Here is a 12,420-nt window from a genome sequence, read left to right on the forward strand (position 1 = left end):
ACTATGGTGGCCATCTTGGATTTCGGACCGACCCAAAAAATAACAACACTTGGTCGGGATCGTATCAGGATCATTTCTGGCAAGTTTCAGCTCAATGGCACCAGTGGAACTTGAGAAGAAGTTTAAAATGTGTTTTTCAAGATGGCGGCTATGGCGTCATCTTGGATTTCGGACCGACCCGAAAAATAACAACACTTGGTCGGGATCATTTCAGGATCATTTCTGGCAAGTTTCAGCTTAATAGCACTGTTGGAACTTGAGAAGAAGTTTTGAAAGTGTTTTTCAAGATGGCAGCTATGCCGCCATCTTGGATTTCGGACCGACCCGAAAAATAACAACACTTGGTCAGGACCATCTCAGAATCGTTTCTGGCAAGTTTCAGCTCAATCCCACTGTTGAAACTTGAGAAGATTGCAATGTGAAAAGTTTACGGACGGCGCACGGCGGACGGCGCATGGCGCACGACGACGGACGAAGCACGATGGCTATAGGTCATCCTGACCCTTCGGGTCAATCAAAGTCAAAGATGGCAGCCATCTTTTTTCCTATCAGTCTCCATTTCAAATATGCATCATGCACCAAGCTATCATACAATTCAAATTTCAGTAGGATCCATCCCGTATGTCCCGTAAAGAGATAACACTGTTTAGCTCTAAGAATCTAAGATGACACCTACAGTGATGTAACAGTTTTGTCAATTTTCAAAACATGCAATCAAAGTGGCAAGGGGAGCCACACAGAAATTTAAGAAATATCTTTCCATTAGTTTTGAAAAATTGCGAAATAACAAAAAGAACAGGTGAACATGACCATACTAGAACTGATGAAAAAAAACATGAATGACTTTTGAATTTTACAAGAATAATTTGAGCAAGGAACTAGAAAAACTAATTCCATGATAGATAGACACAGTGTTTGTAAATACATATAGACGAATACATGGCAAAAAAAGGAGAAGCAAAAATAAGTTTGATAAGCAATGTGGTAAATGAAATAAATGGCAACAAAATTATAATGAAGGCCTTTTATATTGTAATGACAAACATTGGTAACAAACATTGGTGACAATAAAATATCTGTTTTGTCTTTATACCAGTCAGAAACACCAATAGGACAATACTCAGTACCTGTCTCCAAGGAACAAATTACGATTTGTGTAGCATGGATTTCCAAAAGGTCTACATTATATATATATAATTATCTTAATTTTAGCACCTAATACACATTGTAAACAGAAGCATAACATTCATTGAATGTGCGAATTCTTCAAAGAACATTAATTCCATAACATAAGTATGAAATATGCAATGCATCAATTTTGGCACAAAAATTAAAGTATGCATACATGCTATAATTACCTACCGGTAACTATAAGCCCATACCTGGTAATAAGCACATCCATTTACATTGCAGTTCAGTGAATATTCTAATAATAAGTTTTATTTCTTATTTTACTGCCATAAAACCACTCAATGTTTAGTCAAAGTTTATGTGTAGCTTATGGGCTTACCACCAGAGAAATACAGTAATACAATGTACATCATCGTACCTCATGATTTATTAACACTGGAATTTCAATGATCTACAATTAAATATGTTTCTGTACATTACATTCCTGAACATCACAGTGAAAGAATACACATGTCCAGTATATTATACCCAAATAATACACAGGTGTCCAGTATATTATACCCAAATAATACACATGTCCAGTATATTATACCCAAATAATACACAGGTGTCCAGTATATTATACCCAAATAATACACAGGTATCCAGTATAATATACCCAAATAATACACAGGTGTCCAGTATATTATACTGGAAGAATACACAGGTGTCCAGTATGATATACCCAAATAATACACAGGTGTCCAATAGATTATACCCAAATAATACACAGGTGTCCAGTATATTATACCCAAATAATACACAGGTGTCCAGTATATTACCGTACTTTGGGATATTTTGGATGTGGTTATATTTTGGTTTATTTGGTGCCTGGGGTGAATGAGCCAAAATTAAACACACCAAAATCTCACGAAAAAATTCGTCAGAACAATATCCGGATTATAGCAACCGTCTTTCCGTTCAATTACTACATACTCATTACTAGCTTCTGCGATCTGTGTTAATGTGTGATGGAAATTGTTTTTTGATAAAAACGCGTCAATTAAGGTATGTTTCATCTAAATGTGTCATAAATTTCATTCACGATGTTTTCATACTGATTGTTGTATTAGCTGTACTCAAGGAAAAGTCCGGTCTCGATCGATCGATTTACTTGTGTAACTTACAAAGCAAGGACTGTTTTTCTGTGCAACCAGGTGAGACGAAATACAAAAGGCTTATACTGATGGGATGTTCTCAGAAAATACCAATTAAAACAAAGGCTATATCTCAGGTAGGTGATCGAATCCTGTCACTTAGCCACAGAGCTTTTAATCCTTTTGTACGTGTCCATGCGACATGGCTTCTAAATATGTAGACTTTCGTAGCGTAATGAAAAAACAAATCAATTACATAACTACAGGTAAGTGCCAAAAATTAGCACACATGATGGTTAATGCCAAAATTTGACGCACCAATATTTAACCACCCTATTTTGAGCAAAAAACGCCAAAATATCCCAAAGTACGGTATACTGGAAGAATACACAGGTTTATACTTGTCCAAATCAATATAATATACCTAGTTTGTAAATTATGTCATATTTTAAAAGAAATTACAAGCACCAAGTGTAGTGGACGATCATAAACTCTATAATAAAATTTACACAAAATCTGTTAATCCAAGAACCTATGTATAACACTTCTAAGTTGTGTTCTTTCAACAATCTCAAATGAAGATTTGATTCCTTTTGACATTTTTTTTAAAAGCACAGTCTACATGTATAGAAACTGATATGAAATTGATTTCTTTTTAAGTAATGCAAAAATGGAGAAACCTAACGGTAATTGGTATTAAGGTTTAAAGGGGAGCACATTTACACAGATATAAGATAATTTACACACTATAGCAGGCTGGAAATTAAATGCAATAACAATTTATCACTCTTAGTAGTTTAAGCATTATGTAAACATTCACAAGCGAAAGCTATATGTGTATTGTTGAATCAAACAGTTCAGTAAAAAAAAAAATCCTGAGCATTATGAAAACTAAAATCCTGATAGTCTATAAAAACATCACCCATAACTTCAATCTCTCTTGAGTATATATTCAATGTAGAACTAATGTAACTAATGTAAAACTATTATGCAGAAATACTCAGAAGACACGGAGCATTACATACTCCTTTAAGATGGGAGGTAGAGGTAGACGTGTGATGGAACCACTTATACTACGTCCTAAACAAAGCTCCTTCAGATGTTTTCGTAATTTGAAACGGCACAACGCCTTCAAGTCTGGAACACCCTTAGGGACCTGTGGTCTGAGGTCAATGATATCTTGCCAGAGAACTTTTAAATCTGACCTTCTAACGTCTCTGGATGACAAGGGGAGACAATCATACAACAATGTTAACAGTAAGTCGTTGTCTCGACTGTTAAGCAACCGACACCACAATTCCTTATTTTCAGAATGAGGCTGTTCAGTAATGCATCCATGTTGTACCAGAACTTGACATATATTGAAGTAATGCTGCTCTGCTGCAAGCTCCAGAGGATCCTGGAAAGTTACTTTACATAGAAGGTTTCCTGTAGAGTATAAAAACTTGACATGCCTAGCATTCATGAAAGCACCATGCTTTAGGAGGAATTCAACAAGCTGTACATTTCCATGTATAATGGCCATGTGTAAAACAGTTTCACCTGACCGACTGGCTGCATTAATGTCACTTCCAAAGTTAATCAACTGCTGATGAATTTCTATTTTGTTTGTAAAAAATCCAGGAGTTGTACGTTCTTTCACCTCAAGAGCACTGGGATCAGCTCCCCACTTCAGCAGAATCTGTAACAAAACAAGTAACTTGTATACCTGTTAAATATATTACCAATGTTCCAGGTCATACTCTCATGGTCTGCTTCTCTCAGCATTAGATCTACTCTTTAATTAATAGGACATTAAATTACTCTGACTGTTGATAATTTTACATAAGGAATTAGTTTGATACACTGATTATAATTTACTCTGACTGTTGATCATTTTATATTAGGAATTAGTATGATACACTGATTATGCATTATGTTCATATCACTGACATTAACTGAAGGTCAAAGGATCTTTAATTTTTTTTTTTTTTTGGCATTAAAACCAGTTTGAATCTCAATACCAATACTGCACATTTTACATGATTATGCCCAGAGTTGTGTATTAAAGTAGGTATTAAGATAAGATTCACATCTTGTTGTGATTATATTCATAAACAGTAAACATGGTATACCAGCTGGGAGACAGTTCGCAAACAAGACAAAGGGCCATTAACTGGCTCACCTGTTTCCCCAATTGGGCCCCTCCATCGAAAACTATCCAGTGGTATACGACAACTCCAAATACCGTATGGAGAATCACAGAAATATTTCAGACAAAATTTAACATTTTAAAATTAATAGGTACCTTTACAATTTCCAAGTTTTCTTTAGAACAGGCATCATGTAAAAGAGAGTATCCAGACTCTGGGATGAAACTGTTGATGTCACACCCAGACTCAAGAAGGAAAGTCACCATAGCAACGTAGTTATTGGAGACAGCATAACTAATGGCCGACTTCCTGTTGGTCAAAAGGAACATAAAAAATACAGTTAAGATGTTTGCGCAAAGATTTTTTTTTAAGTTTATGTACATCAAAATGTCACATTGTTAACAAAACTTTTATCAACACTCCTACAAACAGAACAGAGATTTGTATCGTGGTCATCTGTTGACATTTAATTATTATATTCTTAACAGCCCATGAACACAGAAAATGCATTTAGGGCCAATTATTAGTAAATGAAAATGTTGTAAAAGACGAATATCAACACATTCTGACATACCCTATCTTAAACAAGCATACTGATATAAAAAATATCAACACATTCTGACATACCCTTATATGCTTATATATCTTAAACAAGCATACCGGGTATTGTTGTTGCAATACATGTCCCTACTGGCCTCCACTGAAAATAGTAAGTGAACTTGACCTTGACCCAAAATCACTAAAACTCTATTTGTCAGAGATATTATGGTTCTTTATCATTGTATGAAATTTGATGTATATCAGGGCATTTTTTGTGGCCGATTTGGGGCCGAATTTCGGCCCCATTCCCCACGGCAAAATTGGATATTTTTCCCAATCCGACAAGTTAAAATTCCCAATCGAATGATCTATAAAAAAATTATGTCTTTAAAAATCCAGATGGTGCCGTCCCGTCTTCGTTTTATTGGTTATTCTGGCCTGAGAAAGGGAGATAATGCTCTAGAGTCTAAATAAGCCTAGCATAGATCAATATTTGTGTCTACTAGCTTGTTATTTTTACCATTATGTCCATTTTTCCCAATTTACCTGTTGCCGGGCATTTTTTCCAAATCCCAAAGCCATAGGCCTCATTCCCAAAGTAGTGAAAAAAAGCCCTGTATATGTACATGTATATCACAGAAACTGACACCAATCTTATACTTACCCATAATCATCGACTCGATCTTTTTGGCAGTTATGACTTAGAAGGAGCTTAACAATGTCGACAGAGTTTTGAATGACAGCCTGACTGATTGGAGACAGCCTCAGATAAAATGGAGGAATTTTGGCTTGTTGGTCGACATCAGAACCATTGTTGATTAGCAGTTTGCAGATGTCAAGATTTTTCTGTAATATAAAAAATAACTGATAATGTTGTACCAAAGTAAGCTAGCTAGTTTAAGGGCTTGAGAATTTTGGCTAAGGGAAAATTAATGTTGCTTATAAAAACATGTACAAAGTATTTGAAATATTTTGAACTTTGTGAAATCAATCTGAAAAATCATGAGGTAAATATAATCAAGTTTTCAAAATCCACCAAAATCATGTTTTATATCGAAAATATAACATGGAACCAAATCTCTTCAGTTTGTGTCATACACCTGCTTTGTTGAGCCAACAAGACAAAACAAATAACTGAAGGTGCATGTATGCCATGGCCATTCTATCTTATATGGGTATTGAGAAGAAGATTTTTGAAATTTCAGTCAATTTGACCCTTTTTAGCCCCACCCATCAGCCCCTGGGGTTCAGTCAGGGCCAACATGTGCATACCATCAAACTGTTATCCCATGCTGATAATGTTAACCAGGTTAGAATGAGTTCCAATACAAATCCAACAAATAATAGTCAAAAATGTGATTTCCCTATATAAATTATAGTAAAGTTTACCCCCTCCCCAGGAGCAAACGTGAGACCCCAGGGTCATGAAATTCACAATTTTGGTAAAGCATCATAAGACCCTTCCATCTATGAAGAATGTTTGATTCCACCATATCTGAGAGTAGAAAAGAAGATTTTTGAAGTTTTAGTCAATTTGACCCTTTTTGGCCCCACCCCTCAGGCCCCTGGGGGGTGGGGACCATATAATTCACAAGTTTGGTTGACCTTCAGCCATAGAAGCTTTCTGCTAAATTTCATTGAATTTGGCTAAGCGGTTTTGGAGAAAAGGTCGAAAAGGTAAATTGTTTACGGACGGACGACGGACGACGACGGACAAAAGGCGTTTAGAATAGCTCACTTGAGACTTCGTCTCAGAGTCAGGTGACCTAAAAATATTGTCACAATAATGTCGCGCATACAGTATATATCTAATTGACTGTTGTGAAGATGTGATCAGTATATAGTTCAGCAATGAGAATGCATTAGTCATGCATAACAGCATGAAACCTGACGTCATAACGCTGGAGTGATAAAGCCAATCTGATACACAAAAGTTGAACCAAAGGATGTGCAGTACTAACAGTAAATAAAAGCTCTAAATTTCCCAATTATACATCAGACCTCTCATAATGCTATATAATACATAATCCTCTATAACTATTAAGCGATATGTATAGTCAAAGCACAGACAGTAGATGTGATATCATACATTCCATCTCATCTCTTAGACAAAGAGATAATCACATATATGATAATATATACTCGTATCAAACATGGATGTGGCACAGTGGTGTATATACTGTCACTGTATAAGCTGTAGGTATTTCTTGCCAGGCGGTTAGGTGCTGTAGATCTCAAGTTGAGGCCCGGTCAGGGTGCTTCATCAATTGTGTAACTATGTTATATATCTCATTGTTAACACAATGCATCATACATGTATGAACTCATTCTTATTGTGTTGTTGATCCAAAATTTAAAGATTTCAGTTTCCTGTCAAAATTGCACTGTTTTGAATATGCTAATAATATATATAATAAGTTATATATAGAGGTTACACAACGAGTGGTTGTTGGATATGGAATTTATTTCACACAAGTAAGTTATCTTTTTTAAGTTACAAACGACACGAGTCGTGTGACCTGTTTCTACCACAATGATATCGGCTTGAATCAAAGGGAAACATAGCCAAGTCGTATTTCGCATATGCAAATAAGGTGTTCCGGTGATGGCTGGGACTCGGTGATGTGACGTCATATGATTATTGATGACATCAATAACAATTGCAACTCGGGTCAAAGTTCGAATTCTTGACCAATCAAAAGACCAGAAGGTCATATTCCACAAGTGGAATATAACATACTGTATAGCGGTAAATTTTAGCGGTCATAAAATTTGGCGATTTGGTCATGAAAACTGAAAGTTAAATTTTGGCGAGTTAAAATTTAGCGATTTCCCTTAACTCTAGGGTTTTAATTTGACGTTGAGCATATATATTACCTACTGATATATAGAGATAGAATCTAATTATGTTATGTCCATACATTCAATTCATGTTGATTAAGTGTGTTGTGTATTATCGATCCTCTGTCTCGAAACCGGAAACTATTACCAAAAAATTTCAGACGAAAACATACATGAGTATGTGTACAAGCAACAGACAAAGAGAATTTAATCAACCGTAAGATATTGCCATGGTCATCTATTGTATGATGTGTATATGTATACAGGTAAGTTAAACAATGAGACTACAGGTAAAGTGTTAACATCAGTTCATTGAATGGTATGGGTAGATGGCTTTGTTTTCACAAAAAATAATTATGATGCGATATATGTCATACTTGTATTGCTATACATATATCGTGAGTAGTTGTTCAGTAACTATTCGTATTACATGTACCTATCGGCATTTTGGCTGACAATTGCCAGGCAACAACCAACGTTACGCACAAGTCGTTGCTCTCTTGAGTTATCAAAGGTAAATGGCGGTCGGAAAGGAAACTATTTGGGAAATTGAAATTTTCGCGTCTTTTTATTTGGCGGTGTTAAAATTTGACGGGTTAAATTTTGGCGATCTTTATACGGACCCGCCAAATTGCCAAATTAAAGCCCCGCTAAAATTTCCCGCTATACGGTATGTATATCCAACAGTTGGCACATTTATACAATGGCTTGAGAGTGGAATAACACTGCGTATTGTGGTAGAAATGTATATAGACCACCTATGTCTGAGTGATAGGTGAATATTCCTCGTGGACATGTAATTAGAGTCTGTAGTTTCCTGTAACACTACTATCCCCATCCTTGATACATATGTAGCCCCTGGTGATAACAAATGAAACAACACCAAGCTTTCTTCAGATTGATTGACTCTTAATTTACAATAAGACCTACAACACATAAAACATAAAAAATAGTGCATTGACTGGAACATACAGTGTATTTACACGACAATGTCTGTACATTAATGTGTACTGTCCAATGGCATAACGATGAATGAACTGGGAGTGGAGGACGAGAATGATCTGTGCAAGGAATAGGATGTCTGTTGACACTGGATCGCATGGAATCAAACCTCTCACATGCAATGACACTTTTAACACAAGTCCTTGCACGCATGTTACACACATGTGGTTTACACAAATGTGTACCAAGTGCCCAAGGGCTACATACTCCCTCTCCCTGATGAAATGACTCCTGTCATTACATAAACACCTGCTTAACGCATATTACATTGGTAACAGGTAAAAAGTTAATCGCACTAGTTTGGATAATCCATACCAACTCCAACTATCGATCAAAGCAGAGATATCGATGAAAATGGAATTCAAAATTCCACTTTATGTCACCTGCACAGAAAGTTGAGTGACAGTCACAAGAGTTATCACAAGAAAACTAATTTTCTATTTTTAGTAACATTGACCCTGACATTTGACCTTTGGATCTGAAAAGTATTCTTAAACAAGCACTTGTTGTAAGGAAGATCTGCATTAAGTTTGAGTTTGATCAGCCCAAGGGAACTTGAGTTATTGCACAGAAACAAATTTTCTATTTTCTGAACCTTGTTGAATCTCCCCACTCAGGTGATCAAGGTAGGGGGCTCAGAATGGCTTTGATTAGAGTCTATTGTCAAATTTTCTTGGTTCGTCTTGTCCCTAGTGAAATGTCTTAGGTGATTTAGGGGAAGCAACTCAGTCTCCGTGTCTGAGTGTGACGAGACGTTAGGTCAGGGCTAACTACCTGCTTGGTTGACCTGAGCTTTTGAACAGGCACCTTAAGGGGAACTTCAAATGGAATGGAGTTAAAAGGGAGTACCATGTTATGGTACAAGGTACGACTCTTACCTCCTGAACCTTCATGTGACACCTCATACATAGAATTATCACTGTTGGGGATATTAATCACCAGACAGGGTTCCTGTTTCCACTCATCAGCTAGCTTGTTCTTTCCCTCCAAACAGGTACCTTTCTGATAAGGACCTGGTCTCAAACTTAGAATCTCGAACCTTCAAGTCATACTATACTGTGTTCTGTTGAGCATTCCTGTTAGCCTCATTCTGAGCAGCTTTATAAGCTATATCCATCCTATTACAGAGTTTTCCAACATAGGAGCTCGGATTAACTGCACCCTGCTGACCAGTGTCAGTTCCTTACTAAGAGCCTATCAATAATCTGGGGTGCCCACCGATAACCTTGGGTGCCACCGAAACAAAAGAAAGTGTCTGTGTGAAGAATACATCATGGAATCCTTTTGGGTTGCATTGTAGGCCTCCAATCCTTTTTCTGGGAATCCTGGGTAGCAAGCATACCTAGGAGTACGTGTTTTATTGAACCTCTCCACTGAACCATTTCTCATTCGACATTGGATGGTACATTGTATCAGAGACATATATAGAGAGATAAGTAACATCGCTATTTTCCCGTACAAGTGGTAGCTCCCTTTATTTGTGACCACTCAAGCATATCCCTTATCGAGAGCGTCTTGTTCCCTATCAAACACACGCGAGCACAGGTAAATTGGGCTTTGCGCATGTGTGTATCGATGTACTGGAACTTATTCGACATGTTCTGGTTAATCCGCCATTACGTCAGACCAAAACATCGTCAATTTTAAATACACACAAAAAGCACATCGTTTTATTTAGGCCACTACAAAAGTTACTTCATTATCCAAAAACTATCATAATTATGGGATATAGTCTTACTGATCATGCACACTGTTGTCATTAATCCATATTTTCGAAAATCCATTGGGTCCTATTAGACGTCTTCCTAGTTTTGTAATTAAGCCGCCATTACATCAGACCAAAACATCGTCAATTTTAAACACACACAAAAAGCACATCGATTTATTTAGGCCACTACAAAAGTTGCTACATTATCCAAAAACTATCATACTTATGGGATATGGTCTTGTTTATCATGCACATTGTTGTCATTTATCCGTAGGGACTTTTCGAAAATTGGAGATTCACGCCGATCTTCCCTGTGGTGTGCTTGACTTTCATACTCAAAATACAAACACTTTGACAGCAAATTGTGATATATTTCATATTGATAACACTTCTGCACTTTGATATTAATAAAATTAAAGCACATCATTGGATCTTGGTGATGATTTCAAATAGAAATTATCGATAATTATGTGTCTGGTTTTCAAGTTTTCTCCAATATGGCGTCAGGAGAAGACTGAACAGAGTGACCGCAAAGGATTGTGGGAAGGTCAGGGGCCACCACGTAGACATAAGGGCAAATAGAGAGTAGCCAATCTCTCTCTATATGTCTCTGATTGTATGGAGTTTTTCTAGTTTAACTCCAGCAACTTTGCACAGCTGTTTGATAATCTTGCTTTCAAAGTTACAGCCCTGATCATTATGGAGCATTTCTGGGAAACTATAGTACATAGTATACATATATTGGCTTTCTGGTTTTTACAGTGTTTCAGAGACGACTTAACAGGAATGTTATAGCTGCTATAATTCAGGATTCTTATTTTCTAGTCATTTATATGTGTTGAAGTTCTATGTAACCATACATGGATTACATGCAGTTCACTGCCATATTTCACTACCATATTTCACTCTTACCATATTTCCCTGCCATAATTCACTGCCATATTTCACTCTGCCATATTTCACTGCCATATTTCAATCATTTTAGAGATTTTATGTATGGCAAGCTCAAGTGTTTCCCTTTCTCTTTTTTGACAAATGACACTTTGGTAGAAGTTGAGTAATAAATCAACTTTTTCCTTTGTTAGAACTGGCCTTTCAACCTTATTGTGATTAAAGTTTGTTTTGTTTTAATCAGTAATTTCCTGTTTCAGTGTGGATTTACAGTCTAGCATAATTTCCAATCAATTAAATATAATTAAATGATTTATTGTTTTATTAGCCAGAGCCCAGATTGTAGTTAACTTAAGTGAGGACTCTCTCCTCTTTTCAAGAGAGTTCTCAATTACAAGAATAAGACATGATCACCAAGAACTACCTTTTTAGTAAACACCCACTCTGTCTATCATCTGATTACGTGTGTACTAATAATAGTTTACACATCCACGAACATACAAACCTTGATAACAGCCGAGCACAAAGCTGTTTCATGCTTATCGTTTGCTCCATTGACAACACTTTGTATATCTGCCTTATTTTGTTTTATGACACCCAGATAGTTCCGCACTCGCTCTAGCTCGTCAGATTTAACAGCCTCAATTAAAGAAATAACATCTTTGTCAACGTTGACAACATTGTCCGATCGACACGAAAAGTCAATCACAGGATACAGTTTCGGTCGAATTTCACAGTCAACAACTTTGTAGAGAAGTGGCATCTTAAGCCCAGGACTAATGTACACTTTTATGTAGGAAAGATTTGCTGATAACTAACAAAAGACCATTGTCTTCTCTGTTTCATCATCCGAACTCTCATTCAAAATGAAAGTAGAAAAGTCATCTTAGGGAGCATAACGTTTGTAATGTGTGCATTGTCCCTGTTATGGATGAAATATAGTATAAAAGTATATTGTTAAAATACTAGATTTTTTAGGAAATAGTTTTAACTGTGAAATATGAAGAAACATTTCTGAACTTTACTAATCAAATTTTCA

The 12,420-nt window shown here is 36.3% G+C and overlaps 1 protein-coding gene across 1 annotated transcript; it reads right to left on the reverse strand.

The window, feature by feature from the left end:
- Nucleotides 1–444: 444 nt before the first annotated feature.
- On the reverse strand, nucleotides 445–12,340 carry LOC117338640 (putative ankyrin repeat protein RF_0381). Its single transcript, XM_033899999.1, has 4 exons — nucleotides 11,887–12,340; nucleotides 5,604–5,785; nucleotides 4,555–4,708; nucleotides 445–3,948 (listed from the first exon to the last, which is right to left on the reverse strand). The coding sequence occupies exons 1-4, from the start codon at nucleotides 12,142–12,144 to the stop codon at nucleotides 3,268–3,270; spliced, it is 1,275 nt and encodes a 424-aa protein (XP_033755890.1). The 5' UTR covers nucleotides 12,145–12,340; the 3' UTR covers nucleotides 445–3,267.
- Between the last annotated feature and the right edge of the window lie 80 nt (nucleotides 12,341–12,420).

Source organism: Pecten maximus, chromosome 11, assembly GCF_902652985.1.
Source record: "Pecten maximus chromosome 11, xPecMax1.1, whole genome shotgun sequence".
Lineage (NCBI taxonomy): Eukaryota > Metazoa > Mollusca > Bivalvia > Pectinida > Pectinidae > Pecten > Pecten maximus.